This window comes from Geotrypetes seraphini, chromosome 11 (assembly GCF_902459505.1).
Source record: "Geotrypetes seraphini chromosome 11, aGeoSer1.1, whole genome shotgun sequence".
NCBI classification, from domain to species: Eukaryota; Metazoa; Chordata; class Amphibia; order Gymnophiona; family Dermophiidae; genus Geotrypetes; species Geotrypetes seraphini.
This window is the reverse complement of record NC_047094.1, coordinates 71,906,044-71,925,907: the sequence shown is the minus strand read 5'-3', so window position 1 is coordinate 71,925,907 and position 19,864 is coordinate 71,906,044. Positions and strand designations below refer to the sequence as shown.

General features: G+C 41.4%; 1 protein-coding gene across 4 annotated transcripts in view; it reads right to left on the bottom strand.

Moving 5' to 3' along the window:
* Positions 1-1,254: 1,254 nt before the first annotated feature.
* Positions 1,255-19,864, bottom strand: part of CADM4 (cell adhesion molecule 4) — a 449,467-nt gene continuing 430,857 nt past the window's right edge. For all 4 annotated transcript variants that reach the window (XM_033962734.1, XM_033962736.1, XM_033962737.1 and 1 more), the window contains exons 8-9: positions 15,189-15,317; positions 1,255-1,380 (exon numbers count right to left, since the gene is read on the bottom strand). In XM_033962734.1, the coding sequence (XP_033818625.1) occupies positions 1,271-1,380; positions 15,189-15,317 (239 nt within the window). In that variant the 3' untranslated portion in view covers positions 1,255-1,270. The remainder of the gene's footprint in view (positions 1,381-15,188; positions 15,318-19,864) is intronic.

The window sequence follows — 19,864 nt, the reverse complement described above, 5'->3', positions numbered from 1 at the left end:
ACAAATCTGTCCCCGTGTCATTCTCTAATAGAAATGCTTTGAAGATCAGGCCCAAATTTACTGCAGTTTATAAAATCAATCTATTCTCTCTTGATCAATAAGAGGAGGAAGGGTCTATAGTGATTGCCTCTCTGGGTTTTTTTTCTTATTTATTTTTCTCATCTCTTATGTCTATTTGTCAGCCTGTGGTTTGATATACAGATATTAAGAGCCATGCATACCTTTGGATGGGCCCTATGGGAGTATCTGACTAAGCTGTTTCTGTTTAAAAGTTAAAGATCTCTTTTTCACATACTTTTGGCTTCTTACATGGTAAAAATAGTAAGCAGACTATGTAACATCTCTAGAAGGATGTTGCTTTTCAACACTTCTCTCTCCAATGCTGGCAGTGGCTTGGGATGGCAGTACAGCTCTCACATCAAAGGATATCCCTAAAACAGAACTCCATAAGCCATTATTAAGATGGAAAAATCCACTGCTTATTCCTAAGATAAGCAGCGTAAAATCTGTTTTACTGCCTGGGATCTTGCCAGATACCTGTGACCTAGGTTGGCCACTGTTGGAAACAGGACACTGGGCTTGATGGCCCTTCATTCTGTCTCAGTATGGCAACTCTTATGTTCTTATGAGACAGCATGGTAAGAGAGCTCAAGGATCTCTACTAAAAGTACACATATATGCAAACCTACACAGATATGAAACACATTCAAACATGTGCAAACCCACATGCAAAAAAATACATTTAATCTCACATTCACACCCAGACCTCATAAACATATGTACGTGCTGCTTGCATACCACCATGACAGTCGGGGACCCTTTTCTACCTTCTTGCCCCCCCTACTCATAATTTTATTAAGTGCTGAGCCTGCTGTACCCCTGTGCCCTCCTCCCTCGTTGCGACTCTGCACTTATTCTCCTCGGCACTTGCGTTCTGTCCCAGCACAGGCTCTTTCTTCTCTGTATGGTCTCTATTTTTCTTCACTGTTTACATTTTTTCTTTTCTGTTAAAAAAAAAATAACCCCACTTAAAAAAAAAAAAAAAATCGAAAGTTCTTTATACGATTAATCTTCTTTAATTGCCTTAAATCTTCGGCTCCTGTTGGAGGGTTTAATGTGTTCATTGTTTTGCTGTAACCTAGTCCCTCCCCTCCCCCCACCCCACAAAAAAGTCTGCTCCTTCCCACCCCCTCAAAAAAAAAAAAAACCTTTCAGCAATGTGCTCAGTTTCTCTTTATGGGGTTTTTTTTTTTGTTTGTTTTGATTTTTTTCAAATGAAAAACTCTTCTTTACGCTTGTGGCTGTCACCGCCATTCAGAAATGCTTCTCGCGCTTCTCCATGTTCATCAAGGCCGCTGGCTTCATGCGTCAAGTATGAACCTGGGGGAGGGGGCAAGAAAGGGAGAAAGTTAAAATACATACCTGTAACCACTGTTCTCTAGTAACAGCAAGTTATCGGAGTTAAATGTGACAGAGCTGTGCATGTAGGAGAAATGTCAAGAGAGCTTTCTAAAAGAGGTTTTTGTGCCAGTGTGGCACAAATCTTGGTTGCCTTCCACCACCACCAATTCCTTGTTTATCAATTTAGAACAGCTAGAAAAACAAACCCTTAAAATCAGAGGAATGGATTGTTCCCATAAGGCAGTAGTGTGCCTACTAGCCTTGCAATTTTTTTGGGGGGGAGGGGGCTCTGGAGTAGACTGGGAAAGGCAAAGTATTCCAACCCTCCCCCCCAGAAGGTGTGTACTAAAAGTTCCTTTTCTGCAGGGGGATGCCAAGTCCCACCAGCAAAACCAGTACAGTGCCACCGCTCCCTGCTATTTCCTTTCTGCTCTGAGCATGCTGGGACTTCCTGTGCATGCTAGAAGTCATTGTTGCAAGGAAGGGATTTATGAGGGATGAGTTATGAGGAGCTGTAGTTTACAGTCAATTCATAAGTTAAGTTCTCAAGTCTTCGGAAGTAACTTGGTCTACTGAAAATCCCCTCCTTCACTTTGTCTTTCACTAGTAAGACCCAGCCAGCTGATTAACCATTCCCCTTAAATGTATCCATGACATCCTGTTTGTATGTCTTGCCTGTTTAGATTGTACAGTAAGCTAGAGAAACTGGGCCTCTTCACCCTTGAGAAGAGGAGACTGAGAGGGGACACGATCGAAACATTCAAGATATTGAAGGGAATTGACTTAATAGAGAAAGAGGGATTGTTCACCCTCTCCAAGGTGGGGAGAACGAAAGGGCACTCTTTAAAGTTAAAAGGGGATAGATTCTGTACAAACGTATGGAAGTTCCTCTTCACTCAGAGAGTGGCAGAAAACTGGAACACTCTTTCGGAGGCTGTTATAGGGGGAAACACCCTTCAGGGATTCAAGACAAAGCTAGACAAGTTCCTGCTGAACCAGAACGTACACAGGTAGGGCTAGACTCAGGGCACTGGTCTTTGACCTAAGGGCTGCTGTGGGAATGGACTGCTGGGCACAATGGACCACTGGTCTGACCCAGCAGTGGCAATTGTTATATTCTTATAGACTCTGTACAAACGTAAGGAAGTTCTTCTTCACCCAGAGAGTGGTAGAAATCAGGAATGCTCTTCCAGAGTCTTATAGGGGAAAGCACCCTACTGGGATTCAAGAAAAGGTTATATAAGTTCCTGCTGGACCAGGTAAGGCTGGACTCTAGTAGGGCACTGGACTTTGACCTAAGGGCCACTGGTCTGACCCAGCAGCAGCAATTCTTATGTTCTTAAGAGAAGAAATGGGCATGAAATTCTAACACTGATCACAAATGAACTTCTCTGCATCTGCATTGAATAGCTAATAACTTCATTAGCCTGGATTTAAATGTGCTGTGCACTGATGTCTATGAGGATTAGCACATAATTTGCACATGCATAAAACCTGTTTTTGCATGGGGCACCCAGGAAATTGCGCACCCTCTAAAATTAGTTCATTGATACACAAAGCCTCACACATTCTTCTGCATCAGTCCTTGAATTCCAAGCTGTGGCCTTGCAAATCTCTTAAAGGTGAAATATCTCTTAAAGGTGGCTATCACAGCATGGACTGCGATATGCTCCAAGATCAGATCCATTAGATCATACCAATGAAAGAGGCAATCTGTTACCCGATGATAAATGGTGTTCTGTCATGCAAAGGTCTGGAGTAGAGAATGGCACAGGGACAAAGTTCATCCCCATCCCTATCATGTCCACCACACTAGTATCATTTTTGATAAAAGACAGTTGTCTGCTTTTTGTTCAAATGAGCTTTTGTACTGTTGCAAGAACAGAGTGGGGATGGGGGACAAAGTCTGTCCTCATGTCATTCTCTAGTCCTGGCACCGAAAGAAACAAGACACTGGATGAACTTATTCCCGTTAGTTCACTCCAGACATGAAAATGTAGAAGACAGTTACAAGAATGATTGTTTAAGCTGGAAGTGTGCCAGTACCTTAGGCAGGAAATTGCCCATCAGAAAGCCCTACCTTTGTTGGATGGAATTTAGCATATGGTTGGTAAGTCATTTGTGGAGTAATTCTGTATCTATGTGCTTATACATAGCCACCCAGAACATGTCTACTTGGTACATTTTCTTTATAAAGTAGGTGCCTGCTGCGTCATGAGGACAGGAATCTGGTGTCCCACGAAACAAAGCTGTCCTTGTAAAGTGTTTTGGGCTGGTGCACAGCTGAATGTGGCCTGGAGGAGAATTTTGTTGGAGTGAGTTTGGTCTTTGTTTCTTTGGAGTGCTGCTGCAGTGGAAGAATTGTACTCGCTGCCTCACAGACCTAGCTCAGAGAAAGTGACAGCTATCAGCTGAGTGCCTGTTTTTTCCAGCAGTATGTTTAATTTATTTTGGACTATTTGAGACCAGAAAAAAAAATCGTTTTCATATATTACTGCTTTTTGGGGGAGGTTGATCTTATTGGTTTGATTGTTTGGGGGTTTTTTTTGAGCAATTTTCCTCACTTTTTTGAGGTTTTTGTTTTTTGCTCAGATTTTTCCTGTGTAACCTGGTCAATGATAGGACTGCTCTATAAGAGCACCGCTGTGGCAACTTTGAGTTGGATCAGTGCTCATTGAGACTTTGAGGCTACGTTTATAATTGTAATAAATGATTGCCCCCCAATCAGTAATATTTTATTATGTTAGTGTTTGTAAGCCAGCTGTATTTTGTTTTGTGTATGAATTACTATATTGTAAAACTACTATTATTTGAAAAGAAAAAAAAAAGGGGGGGTATCAGCTTACTGTTAATGGTGCCACAGGATGTAGACTTTTGTCTTGAGAGCAATATTAAGAGGCCTATCACAAGCTCCATCCAAAGCCACAAACAATTGCCAAACTCAAGGAAGCTCTGCAGATGATCTGGGACAGTCTGCCACAGGGATCGATCAACAAGTCTATTAAGAACTTCTCATAGTGACTAAAGGCCTGTTTCAAAGCTGGGGGCTGTCACTTTAGGGGAAATTCTATAAAAGGCGTCGCTATAAGTTAGGTGTCGGCAGGCACCCTAATTGGGGACACCTAGCCGAGTTCCGTGTGGAACTCAAAATTAAATAATGAGCTTAACTAACGTGGTATTTGACTGCCATTAAGAGCTCATTAAAAAAAAACCAATTAATTAAGAGTTCCATGCAGACCTTGGTGTGATGCTTAGTGATGCCTAAATCAAGGTGCTTAATGATACCTACCTCAAAAGTGGGCATGGTTGGTGTACAGAATAGGCATAGTATACTGGTGCCTAATATTAGGACACCTAGTGAAACCTAAGTTGAGTTAGGTACCATTAGGTGTAATTCTGTAAATGGCGCCTAGTGGTTGATTGACAGCTGTGCCAAGTGGTGCCTAGGAGCTAGGCCTCATTAGGCCCCGTTTGAACATTCACAATGACTATGAAATTCTGACACATTGTTAATTGTATCATTTGAATAATATTATTTTACTGTGTTTTAGCTCAAACATTTTTAACGTGCAAAATTTGCTAGGTAGTAACACTAAAATGTCAGGAACATGAACATAGCTTGAGATAATTAAATGTTGTTTAATAGTAATAAATAAGTATGATGACTAAATAAGTATGCAAAATTTCTCAATGAAATTCAAAGTGGTAGTTGAGAAAGCTGCATAGAACTGTAAAGATTTACTTTTATTTGCCTTGCCCAGTACATGTATATGTGCATATATGATAGTAATCTGATCATTTACATTCATAAATGGCACACAAATGTTAGTGCTGATTTTATAGAATTAACTCCTTGAGCAGAAACTCACTGACTCTGTAGGTTGAAATGATGGCTACTACAAAAAAAAACAATCGTATAGCTCAGGTATGTGAGCTTACAGGACATGAAAGGCTCATAAGAGGATTTTATCAACTGATTTAATATCATATTTATAGCCCATGACACCATAGAAAGCTTCAAGTGAAGCAAAGCCTAGATAAATCTAAATGTATATGAGGCAGGCTAAGAAAATGTGCTTTCCATGCATTAACAGAAAGAACATTCTGGATCCCTGCTTCAGAGTGGTACCATTCAAAAATACTGAGGGGGTGATCCAGTTTGGAAAAAATTAGGTATTCCCCAAAATTGAAGGGAAGAGTACAAGTGAGTGCAGGGAGCATAGAGGCCAAGGGTGGCCTCTGAAAGTGCAATCTCCTACTTCAAAGGGGGAGATTTATTTTTCAGACGATGTGTCCGGAGTATACATCTAGACAAATATAAGTGTCATATTGCTTTTCAAATATAAAAAACCTGCAACTTAAAATGATATCTGCTTTTCTTTGGTGCCATAGAAAGGATATAGACAGAGTAGAGGGACTCCACAAACAGCAGTCATAATTTAAAAGACAGACCTTGTCCATTTTAGTTTAGAACCACATACTGAGGCTCCTACTTACAGATGGGAATTAAGTGTAGGATCAGGAGTAAAGCTATATGGCATTTCATATTTGTAGAGTTTATTTAAAGTCACAGTGTTCTATTTATAACATTTTGGGTATGTGGTACACCTCCCCCTCCGTATTTGCAGGGATTAGGGGCAGACAGGGTCCTTGAATATAAAAAAAACGTGAATAATATTTGGGCCGGTTCTGCCTCTAACCCCCGCTTCCCCTGGCTATTTTAAGCCATGAAAGCACCCCCTTAAGCCTTACTGGTGGTCTAGCGGGTTTTCGGGGCAGGAGCGATCTTCCTACGCTCCTGCCCCGTGCAGATCGCTCACAGGAAATGGCTGCCTTGAGCTCCTGTAGTCTCTCGATCCATTTCCTGAGAGCGATCTGCACAGGGCAGGCGCGTGGGAAGACCGCTCCTGTCCTGAAAACCCGCTAGACCATCAGGTAAGGCTTAAGGGGGGACTTAGAGGGCTTAAAATAGCCTGAAAATGAAAATAAATTTTTAAATTTAAAACCGCGAATAAGCAAATCCGTAGATACGGAATTTGCGAATACGGAGGGGGAAGTGTAATATGTTTTGGTATCTGAGATGGTAAAGTGTATTTTTAGTTCCTTCAAACAAAACAAAGAGACAGTCCAACCAATCTGCAGTAAAACAGTCAAACGACCAAAACAAAGTGAAAAACAGCAGAAACGATGTACAAGATATAAAAGTCTTACCTTTATTGAAGAAAATGCAATGTACACAGGACCCAGCACGGTCCGTGTTTCGGAATACACTCCTTCCTCAGGGGTCCGGGATGTAATAGTACATCAATGCAGAGAATCTTATTAATAACAAATAATCCTTGTAAGAACTATTAAAGTAGAGTTCTTTGCATTGATGTACCATTACATCCCAGACCCCTGAGGAAGGAGTGTTTTCCGAAACACGGACTGTGTTGGGTCCTGTGTACATTGCATTTTCTTCAATAAAGATAAGACTTTTATACGCTGCACATCGTTTCTGCAGTTTTTCTCCTTGTTTTGGTCTTTAGTTCCTTCACCAATGGATTACCACTACAACTTTGTGATTTGGAGTCGATGCTGGAGGAGTTGCCGTTCAGTGAGAGATTGGACAAACTGGGCCTCTTCCTTGAATAGAGGAGACTGAGAGGGGACATGATCGAAACATTTGAAATACTGAAGGGAATAGACTTAGTGGATAAAGACAAACTGTTCACACTCTCCAAGGTAGGGAGAACGAGAGGGACACTCTTTAAAGTTGAAAGGGGATAGATTCCGTACAAACGTAAGGAAGTTCTTCTTCACCCAGAGAGTGGTGAAAAGCTGGAATGCTCTTCCGAAGTCTGTTGTAGGGGAAAACACTCTCCAGGGTTTCAAGACTAAGCTGGACAAGTTCCTGCTAAACTGGGACATATGCAGGTGAGGCTGGACTAATTTAGAGCACTGGTCTTTGACCTGGGGGCCGCTGCGTGAGCGGACTGCCGGGCATGATGGACCACTGGTCTGACCCGGTAGCGGCAATTCTTATGTTCTTATATATACACTTTAATATGCGCAGAATTAGAGGCTGACCAAGTTTCAGTTTCAGCATTGAAACTGGCCTGAAATCCAGATTGAGCCATGTTTTGGTTTTGGCTAAAAATGCTGATCCATTTTTGGCTGATACAAAAACTCCCCCCAAAAGTGGGCTGCATGGTCCCTTTCCGTCCCCTCCCCCTGGATCTTTTTTTGCAATCATAGCAAGTGCCTGTAACTTTAAATGGCAGAATGGAAGTAACAGCTATGCACGAAAGTAATAGCGGCTTTGCTGTGTGTGTCTGAAGAAAGTGAAAATACTAGCACACATCTGCACATTTTATTCTACTCATAAATATTGGTCTCACAAAACTTTCTTGCACATAAAATGTTCATGAGGCTAATATTTATGAGCAGAATAACATACATGTATGTGCTGATTTTCATTTTCCTTGGACATGAGCCCGGTGAACCATCCTTACCTCAGCATCTTTGTGTGCATGTTATGTTATGTGCAATCTTATATCCCGGTGAATCAATCCTCGTAAATGGCGTTCTAGACAGGTTACAAGCAGCATAATGCTACATAGAAATTAAACATAGAATCATACATGTTCCATCTAGTTATATATGCTACTTAAGTCTATACATGAAATGTAGGATAAAGACATCTAAGTCTGCAAGCTATTTCTAAACATTATCGTTCTATACAGCGAGTATTCATTACAGAGTCTGAGTCTCCTAAAGCCCCTAACATGACTTCTTGAAAAGCCATGATTTCAGTACATATACAGTAGTTGCATGAATTTCTTAAGGCAGTGAATTTCACACCTTTGCAATTTGATAGCTAAATGATTTACTATGATGCAATTTGTATTTTGTATCTTTCAGAGTTGAGAATGACATGATCAAGCGGTCAAAGTTACGGTGATTAGCAGATCTAACTAATAGTTCCAGAAATCTGGGGAAGCTGTTATGAGCGTCACCTGAGGTTGGGAGTTCAACCCATGTTGCAGCGTTTTGTATCAACTGGAGTTTTTTCATTAGTTTCACGGAAATTCCTGAGAACAGTGCATTGCAATAGTTCAGTGGAGATAGTATCGTAATAACTGTACCAGTATCTTGTTATGTTGCTAGAAAAAGTAGGATTTGACCCTTCTTAACTTCTGTAGTATAAGAAAGCATTTCTGGACTAAATTGTTATCATGGTCCTCAAAGCCCAGTGAACTGTCTAGAATGACTCCCAGAACTTTTGAGGTTTTCTCAGTGTTAAAGCTAGTGTCATTTGTCAGATCTATGGTGGATGGGATTTGGTATGTGCTTCACCCAAACCATAATAATTTGGGGTTTTCTACTCTTCTACTTTATTTAATGTCCGGCAGACTTCCACTGATTAGCGTGTAAGTTCTGTCTGTGTGCTTTAAATTTACATCTCATTTGTTTACTCCATCAATGCAGAATATCTTCTCATTAATCTCAGTCATTGGCCAATGGCTTTCGCCATTGGCCCCTTTGTCAGGGTCCCACTCGACCTTGCCTTGTCTATTAGGTCTCAGGTTTCAGCTGTCATAAGTTCATCCTTTATAGTGCTCCACAGGATCAGATCCTTGAAATCCTGGTTGGGGCCTGCTGACTTTAAATTTCTTCTTCATACTCTATTCCTCCCTAAATTGAATTATTCTAACCCTCTTTATAAAGGCTTTACTATTAACATCACTCAAGCACCTTCACCTTATACAAAATATGGCAGATCAAGTACAAGAACTTTCTATTAGTGCATAAGGCCCTTCAGTTGGACTGGCCTCTATATTTGGCTCTCTCACTCCTTATCAGTTCACATGAAACCTTTGCTCTTCCCAAGCTTTGTAGCTTTGACTCACATCAGGAATTCAATTGGAGTTTTTATACAGATCTTCCTTATTTAGAGCACCAGCCTTGTGAAATTCTTCACCCCTAAACCTGTGCCAGGAAGCACTACTGCATAAATTAGCAAAAAAGCTCTTTTCCTTTGGGCAGGCTTTTGAGAGGATTGTATATTCCCAGGGATTCTCTGAGTGAACATAACTATTACTTTGCTTGACTATTTATTTTATTTTTTTGTCTTCTTTTCTGTTTTTTAGATCAATCCTCCAGTTTCCTTGCCAGTGCGTCTGCTTTCCCGATCGAGGCTCTGCCTACTTAGTCTGCTGCAAATTAATCCTCTGCCTACTTAATCTGCTGCAAATTAATCCTCTGCTCTCCTGGCCGAGGCTCCATTCACCAAGTCCATTGCAAATGAATAGCATTGAACCCTCCCCCCTCCCAAAAGAGCACACCCAAGGAGCAGGTCTGCTCCTTGGCTAAGCTCCTTAAGGCAACTCATGGATGACGACTTTGCCTCTTTGTCTTTTAATTTGGGTTTCAATGTTCTCACACTACTATTCTTTGCTTCATTTATTTGCAGTCCTCTCCTTTCCTCAATGTCTGCTATTCTTGTGGTTTGGGTACATCATCCCCTTCCCCAAATTTCTTTTCAGCCTCAGTTAAGTGTTCTTAAGTCTTGTCTCCTTATTATTCAAGCCTTGGATTCCCTCAGTCTACCTGTCTTTCTGTCATCTGATATTTATTCTACTGCCCTACTTCTTTGATAAAGGCTCCTAATTCTATCACCCTTCTTTCAGTTTCAGTTTCAGTTTTGCTTTTAAATGTAGATCGCTTCGCACCAAGATTGCGCTAAATTGCGCTAAAACACTGTCAGTTAATCCTCACTGAAACTTGGCTCAGAGAGGGTGAGGACGCTATTCTCACTGAATGTTTACCTCTAGATTTTTGAGGCTTTTCCACCCCTTATACTTCAGGTAGAATAGGTGGCAGACTAGTATTACTAGCCCCTTTGGATTTACCTATTATTCAGATTTCAATTTCCCCTCCTTTTCCCACTGAAGTTGCTCTCTTTAGTTTTCCTTCAGCCTTTTTATGTTTTGCTGTTCTATCTACCCCCAACACTTACTTTCCCTAAACAAGATGCTTTCCTCACTTTTCTCTCAGAAATGGCCCCTCAGTATTCTAAACTTATTCTACTGGGTGATTTCAATGTGCATCTCAATAATCCTTCTCGATTGTTTGACAGCCGTTTTTGTTCACTTCTTACTGATTTAGATTTTGTTTAATATATTAACTTTCTCGTGCGTTTAACTTGTCACACTATAGACCTTCTTTTGACTCACCTACCATCATCTCACTCCGTTTCTGTGCTAGCACCTCTTGCCTTACCCTAGACTGATCACTATCTACCGTAATCAAATTTATACTCAGTCATATTAAACCAGCAGTTTTATCCATGTCCAATTCTTCCTCTGTAGTCTCTTATAGGGATAGGGACTTTCATCCTTGTGACCTAATGTCAATATCACCACTTTTTCACAATTTCCACCAACATTTATTTTGCTACCTCTTCATATTCAGTCTTTCACCTAGGACTTAGGCCAAGATTCACTAAAGATAGTGACTCAATCGCTGTTGACCGATTCTCTGGCCGATTTTTAAACAGCGATTGATCCAATATCAAGTTTGCATGCAAATGATTTGCATGCAAACTCACCGATTCAATCGCTCAGTCCTGTCACTGCTGTCAGGGCTTCTGTTGGGAGGCTTTTTTTTCTTTTCATTTTTTTTAATGGCACAGATATTTTGCACACAAAATATCTGCCATGTAGTTCTGTACTGAACTGATATTTTTGTTTTTGGTTTTCGCTCTCCTATCTTTTAATGGATTTCCTTTCTGTATTTTTAACTGCCTTGATGTTTGTCAAAGGGCAGTCTATAAAATTTTTTAATAAACAAACATTTTTTAAATTCTGATTTTAATATTTGATTGAGTTTTCTTTTCAGATACTGTCATTTTGATTGTAAATTTATTTATTCAATTTTCTATACCGTTCTCCCAAGGGAGCTCAGAAAGGTTTACATGAATTTATTCAGGTTCTCAAGCATTTTTCCTGTCTATCCAAGTGGGCTCACAATCTATCTAGTGTACCTGGGGCAATGGGGGGATTAAATAACTTGCCCAGGGTCACATGGAGCAGTGTGGGTTTGAACCCACAACCACAGGGTGCTGATGCTGTAGCTTTAACCACTATGCCACATTCTCCCCCCTCACCTAGTTGGACTCATTGTTCAATTGATTTACTCAATCTATGTAAATAAACAAATAAAATCAATATATTATAAGCATGGAATACTTCCTTGTGTCAAGAGTACTCTTAAAATCTTGTCATGGTCAAGGAAAAATCAAACTAATATGACCCATATGCACCTTCTGCTAAAGCCATGACCTGAAGTGTTGGGAGAGAATCACCCAAGGAAGTCAGCAGAGTTGTAGTACAGTGGTCTTCAACCGCCGGTCCGTGGACCAGTGTTGGTCCGCAGAAATTTTCTGCCGGTCCACAGGGCCGGTACATCCATCGGGCCCAAGACAGCGTTCTTCAGCTGCCGGTCCACGGTGCGATCAACACGGCGTCTTTGGGCTGGCTCCCTGAGTGCTGTAGTGCACAAAGCCATGAGAAAAGGCTCCTACGCACGGTCTATGCCTGAACCAGAAGCCTTCTCTCTGACGTCGCAACGTCAGAGGGATGCCTTCCAGATGAGGCGCGGGGCGCGCATGAGGAGCCGCTGCCCACAGCTTTGTGCAATGCAGAACTCGGGGAGCCACCCCGAAGACGCTGCATTGATCGCTCAGTGGGCCAGCCCAAAGATAACACAGGGGGGCAGGCCAGAAGGCAAGGCACATAGGGAGAGAGACAACAACGGTAGGGGAAATGCTTTTATTTTTTTTATTTAGTGATTATTTAGTGGTTATGTATCTTTTCTCGATAAATATTGTAGTTCTTTCCCCCCCCTCCTATTGTACCACCGTGGTCTTAATAGTTAAGTAAGAAAAATTGTCTGACTTTTTTGCCTGTCTATAAAAGTTTTTATTATTATTGTACAACGCTTAGTATCTTAGGATAAGCGTTTAATCAAATACATAAATAAACTTGAAACATGATTTGCCTGGTTTTTTTTTTATTTAGTTATTGATTTGCCTATTCAGGAAGAAATGCATTTGTTTCTTTTCCTCTGGGGTTGTACTGCTTGCAAAGTCTTGCATTTTAGGGTTTGTTTGTAAATATTAGTACTTTTAGTTTTTGGTCCTGCATTTGCATGGGCTTATCTGTTTTCTGGTAGAAATGAATGTTAAAAAGCATACAGTGTGCTTTGTGTATTTTAATTTTGTGGTTAACCATTATGTATTGTTAATACAACTATATTGTGTGATATATGAAAATGAATGGAAAAAATGATGTTACAATTAGTACTAATATGGGGGTGGGGTGGAGATTGAGTGGACATGGGCACGACTTAGCCCAGTGTTCTTCAACTGCCGGTCCGTGGACCGGTGCCGGTCCACAAAATAATTATTTTATTTCCACCGGTCCATAGGTGTCAAAAGGTTGAAGAACACTGTTGTAGTACACCATGAGTGTTCTGAAAACTTTCTGAGAAAGCCTCCGGTGTCATCTGGTTGAACTGTATACAGAATGACTCCCCTACCAAAACTGGGAATTGTTGCAGAGTGGACTGCACCACAGAGAAGGGCATCATGGAAGAAAGAGCCGGGTGTCACTGCTGGGAGTACTGCGAGGCTCAATGAGAGGGTAGTGGTCTAATAAGCATAGCCACTCCAAAGGATAAGGCACCTCCATTATGCTCAAACTTTGAGCTGAGCATCAACAGTTAAAGCTGAGACATCCAAGTGCTCAAGTGACATGCCAAAGAGCTGAAGCACCTGAAGTCCTTTTTAGTTGGGCCTGGCCACCTAACTGCTGGGACCTTAATAAGTTTAATAAGTTTAATAAAATTTTGATTAATCGCTTTATCTGGATTCAAAGCGATGTACATCATGATAAAATTACATTATTAAAATTATTACTACAATAGATAAAACAAACTCAACTTTAGACAAATGCGACAAACTGGAAACATAAGGAATTAAGGGGAGAATTTACATTGTATTAAAAGTCTGGAGAGACATATAGGGAAAGAACATGAGGAAGGGTAGGGTGATTGAAAGAAGAGAAAAAAATGATTTCTGATTTTTTAAAAATCAAATTATAATTAATTTATAAATGCATCATTGAAAAGAAAAGTTTTCAATTTACTTTTGAATTTTTCTATATTAGATTCTTCTCTTAGATAAATAGGGAAAGAATTCCAATTTTGGGGAGCAATAACGGAGAACATAAACTGGCGGCGCGTATTTATTATTTTTAAAGATGGGATAGATAATAAATGTTGTTCTGCAGATCTTAAAGTTCTGTTGGTAGTGTAAGGTATTAATAATTTGTGAATGAAAGCTGGAGTTTAAAAAAAAAAGGGATTTGAAAGTAAGCAGACCAAGTTTGTATATTATTCTATGGGCAACTGGTAGCCAATGAGCTTCTTTAAGAAGGGGCGTTACATGGTCACTAGCCCTTAAAACCAGCTGGTAGCTTGGCTCGTGATGCTTAATAAGGTAGAAAAAAGTCTTTCTCTTACTGGGCCCAGATTGCTCTGAGTTACTTCACAGTGAAGATGCCTTTGCTCTTGTCTAGTTTCCTTAACCACTCTTGGACTGATTACCCTGCTTAAAGATGCTTCTGGGATACCTCTAATTGAAATATAAATACTAGAAGTGAGTATGAAGAAAGAATTATTCCAGAAATAAAGATGACAATGCCAAAGGAAAAAAAATCTGTACCAGCCACAGGTCAAGGTTGATGAAGGTCAGTGAAACAAAATTGCTTCAATTGCACAAATTGACTAGAGTGCCAATGACAAAAGCTAAGAACATGAATAGATTTTTAAAAAACCACATCAACCAGCAATGCAAAAAGAGGACCATGAAGAGAAATGGTTCAGCAGATAGCTAGCACCACAGCAAAAAAAGAGTCAAAAATGCAGCTTGAAAGCTCCTCCAGCACTGACATGGAAAGGCAGCTGAGGTGGTAACATAAGAGGTGGTAACATAAGAGCTTCTTACAGAAAGCTCTGTAAACATTCCTCCTGTGATGCACATGTATGATTCCTGTTGCAAAGACTGGTATGACTCAAAGCATGGCTAAGATTTAAGCATTTAAGAAAAATAGAGTTTTAAAATCCTGAACATTATGACTGGATGCAGTAGGTGCTTCACCATTAAGATGTGAAAAAACCTACCTTAAGAATGTACTGCATGGCCACCTAAACACCACATAAATTGAGCCCTGTTGGCTGGGATGGTCCATGAACAAGATGGACTAGGTGACGGCCTAGGCCAGCATAATTTAGGAAGTGGTACTGGTATTTGGTCTCCAGCATCCCTCTCCCCTCTTCCCCCCTCCTTCTTTCCATCCCTCCACGCCAAGGTGCTCTGCATCTTACCTACGTTCTGCTGGGGAAGCAACATGGTAGTCTATAGTGGATGCATCACAGCCAGGGAAGGGTCTTGAGCATTCGCACATGCTCAAGGTCCGCTGGCTCCCATCATTTCTGAAACAGGAAGTTCAGAGGCAGCAGAAGCCAGCACGCTTTGAGCATACAAGGACACCCAAGACCCCATGCCAAGTCCTGATGTATCTACCACCCTGGAGGAAATATTTTGCAGGTCCTTGATTTGAATAAGACCGCCAGTGCACAAAGTAATGGGGGTTAAAGGACGCACAAGGCAGAAGGGTACTTGAATAACAGTGAGTTCAGCAGCAGGTGGAGTGCAGTGGCCCAGCTAAAAGTGGACTTACCTTTCTGCCGAACAGAACACCAGACCATGACGATCAGTACACAGATAACCAGAAATACCAGGATGGCCAAGATTCCCCCGATAATGGCGTAGGGGACAGACGTGTGAGCCTCAATAATAGCCCCAGGGTCTGTAGATGAGGGAGAAAAACATAAGAATATGAATGTACCACACTAGATTAGACCAAGGTTCACTGAGCTCAACATTCCATCTTTAATAGTGGTAAGGCCTGGTCACAAGTACCTTGCAGAATGCTAAAGAGGAGATCTGATCCTTGTCACCACACCCAGAGACAGCCAATGCTTTTGTCAAGTCTACAAAATTCATAATGGTTTATGGACTTTTCCGCCAAGATTCTGCCCAAATCCCTTTAGAAACTCAACAATGCAACTGCCTTGACCACATCTTCAGGGAACACAGCTAGATTGTGTGTTGAGCAAAAAAAAAAAAAAAGAGAGAGAGACCTTCTATAGTTTGATATTTGCTACTTGCTAGTTTCACGGAGTGTTCCCTAGTCTTAGTACTATTCTGGTGGCTCAATCTAAAATATTATCTAGCAGAAGTAGAAAGAGAGAGAGAGAGCATAGCACTATGTATGTAAGCAGGGTTCAGTCTTCAAGGATGGGGCAGAAAGTGGGTCACAAGGATCAGAAATGTAAAATTCTTGAGCAGCTAAAGCCAAGAAAGAGGTCTTTTCTTTCAGCTCTCTCACCCTACCTCTCTTAGGTTTACCCTCTGTCCTTTTCTCTCCTGTAAAAGTCTGAGAAACTATTTGAGATGTGACAAAGCTGTTTGCACTTCCAAAGTAATGAATAAAATGAGCATAACAAAAGAATTACAAAGTCAGGCGCACATTCTCCACAGTTTCCTCACATCACATCCATCACTCCCTGTGCTTCTGAAAAGTAAGTGCAGCGGGTACTGAAATCATAGCCTTTATAACCCATCGGTATTAAGAACATCCCATAAAGCTCTCATTAGAGTCTGCTCTTATCTAAAAAAGTAGCTCCTGGAGGCCACATTTCAGCAAAGTATTCCTGGGACACCACCTCTATCACTTCTCCTGCCTCTGTCCATGGTCCTTACCTCACTTCCCCTTTTTCTTGCATTCAGGGATGCAACAAACTTAAATTGGCTCGATAGTGTGTGCGTATTACAAAAGTATTATATTGGGTGGAGGTAATTTCTCTGCATGTAAAGTCTTAACACCTATAAATGGTCCTGCGAGAACTCACGGCAGCCAATTAGCTAGCGTTTCTGCACGGGCAGGAGCGAAGGAAGGTCGCTCCTGCCACAAATCACTGATGGACCACCAGGGATACTTAAGGTATGCAGGTAAGGTGGGAGGGAGATAAAAATAATTAGAATTGGGCTGGGACAGGAGGTGGGAGGGATCCCTCCTGTCTCGTCCACCGCTGGACCATCAGGTTTCACAGCAGGCCCGGTGGAGGCCTGCAAGGCATCGGGAGGGAGGGGGGGAAAGGGTACCGAACCTGGCAGGGAGAAAGGGGAGCTGGGTGCAGAGACTGGCAGGGAAGGGGAATGAGTGAGGGGGCTGGATGCAGAGCGTGGCAGAGGGGGAACAGAGTGCAGAGCCTGGCAGGGCAAGGCAAGGCACTGCACTTGAATATTAACCCACCATCACCACCGGTTTGTATTCGAGTCAACCTTTTTTCCTCCTTTTTTGGGGGAGGGGAAAGGTTACCTCGGTTTATATTTAGGTCGGTTTATATTCAAATATATACAGTATATTTTATGAAAACATATAGATACATGCATAAATTACATACAGAAATTTTACTTCTGCTTCAGAGCAGGGTGTCCAAACTTGTCCATTTTGTCTGGGTTCCCATGCTGTTTACAAAAAGTTTCATTTTGTTTGGGTTTTAGAATTTTTCTTAATTTCAGGGGCAGAGTACAACAAATAAGATTTATACTATATACTATTTATAACACAGGAAAAAGCTGGCATTTATTTCCTGTTGTTTTGGGCTAAAGTATACAAGAATTGGCGGGGAAAATGTCATTGATGCTTCCCATCTGGTTTCATGTGGACGCACATCTGTGATAAATGTATGCACCGGTATTTATGCACTATTAGGGCTGGACCTGAGAGTCTATTTTATAAAAGCAAGTGAAAGGATAAGAAAGCAAACAGGAAAGCTCAGGAGTTTACTTAATTTCTTATATACCGCATGTAACCCCAAAGGCTGTTGAAGAGGAAGAACAATTGCTTTCGCCCACTACTTATGAGGAATGGAATTCTTTCCCCTTTTTTTAAATTTGGATTTATGTACTGAATTCAGCCCATGGTGCTTATATTTAGGTGCTAAGGTTGTAGAATGAGGGGGTTAAAGGGCAGGTCTAGAAACTAGGGCCCAAATTCTGTAACCAGGGCCTTAACGCGTGGAATAGCGCGTGCTAAATTGCCGCACACGCTAGACCTTAACGCCAGCATTGAGCTGGCGTTATTCTAAAAGCATACCGTGTGGTAGAAACATAGAAACATAGAAAATGACGGCAGAAAAGGGCCATAGCCCATCAAGTCTGCCCACTCCAACAACCCTCCCCTAATCTACACTCTATCACTCATCCCCAAGCTGCCCTCCTCTATGCTACCCTCGTAGGGATCCGACGTGGGCATCCCATTTATTCTTAAAATCTTGTATGCTGCTGGCTACGATCACCTGCTCCGGGAGCTCATTCCAATGGTCCACCACTCTTTCAGTGAAGAAGTACTTCCTGGTATCCCCATGAAATTTCCCCTCCCTGATTTTCAACGGATGTCCCCTTGTGGACGAGGGTCCTTTTAGAAGGAAAACGTCATCTTCCACCTCTATGCGACCAGTGATGTACTTAAATGTCTCTATCATATCTCCCCTCTCCCTACGTTCCTCGAGAGAGTATAGCCGCAACTTGTGCAGCCTGTCTTCATACGAGAGATCCTTGAGCCCCAGGATTATCCTGGTGGCCATTCGCTGAACCGACTCAACTCTCAGCACATCCTTACGGTAGTGCGGCCTCCAGAATTGCACACAGTACTCCAGATGAGGTCTCACCATGCTTCTGTACAACGGCATAAAGACCTCTGGCTTCCGGCTAACAAAGCCTCTACGGATACATCCCAGCATTTGTCTAGCCTTAGATGAAGCCTTCTCCACTTGATTGGCTGATTTCATGTCTCCACTAATGATCACCCCCAAATCCCGCTCTGCTGTAGTCCTGGACAAGGTTTCACCATTCAGTGTGTATGTCTTACACGGATTATTGTTACCAAGGTGCATGACCTTGCATTTTTTCGCATTGAAGCCCAGCTTCCAGTTTGTGGACCAATGTTCCAGTAAAAGCAGGTCCTGCCTCATGCTGTCGGACAAATCATTTTTACTTGCGGTGTCACTCACAGTGTTACATAATTTGGCATCGTCGGCGAATAATGCTATTTTACCTTGAAGCCCCTGAGTCATGTCTCCTATAAATATGTTGAAAAGGATCGGGCCCAAGACTGATCCCTGCGGCACTCCACTGGTCACCCTCGACGTTTCAGAGAGGGTACCGTTAACCAACACCCTCTGAAGTCTCCCGCTTAGCCAGTCGCTGACCCATGCAGTTAGTGTATCACCTAATCCCATTGATTTCATCTTGCTCAGTAATCTACAGTGGGGGACGCTAAAACACCTTAGTGCCCTAAAAACACCTTAGTAAAAGGAGCCCTTAGATCTTGCACTCTGAATAATAATAATAATAATAACAGTTTATATACCGCAGGACCGTGAAGTTCTATGCGGTTTACAAAGATTAAAAGATGGTACAAATTAATTGAACTTAATAGAGGTGAAAGAAAGTGGTTATTCCTCAGCTATAGTAAATGGAAAGATATATGTTTGGACCCAAGTATATTAGGACCTAACATGGTCTGTGTTTCGGCAACTCATGCCTTCATCGGGAGTCCATATATCCAATATATACATTAATCCAACATCCACATCAACTAGATGTAAAAATTTGTAATCCACCAAAATTTCTATAGTAGAACTTGCTGTAATGTACATCAAGGCAGCAGCGAGCTCTTCTGTAGAAGTTTTGGTGGATTACAAGTTTTTACATCTAGCTGATGTGGCTGTTGGATGCATGTTTCATATACAGTTAATGTTTTTATTAGATATATGGACTCTTGATGAACGCATGAGTTGCCAAAACATGGACCATGTTGGATCCTAATATACTTGGGTCCAAACACATCTCTTTTCCTCTTCTATAGCTGAGGAACAACTGTTAAATCATCATTGGACTTCGCAATACATTGAATTTTTACATCCCTCGCTTCGCCTATAGCCGAGTTATAGCTACATAGCAATTACTGAACGTCTCAATAAACTGATTTTCATCCAGATACAATTGTTTTCTTGTTCCACTGTTTGGGTTTTTGTTTTATTTTTTGGCTTTTGTGGTGTGGAATTCTTTCCCCTCTTTTTTTATTTGGATTTATGTACTGAATTCAGCCCATGGTGCTTATATTTAGGTGCTAAGGTTGTAGAATGAGGGGGGTTAAAGGGCAGGTCTAGAAACTAGGGCCCAAATTCTGTAACCAGTGCCTAATGTTAGGCACCTATTTTGGAGGTGCCCAACTAGATAGGTGCCTATCTAAATTGAACAACAAGCCCAATTAAGATTTTTAAT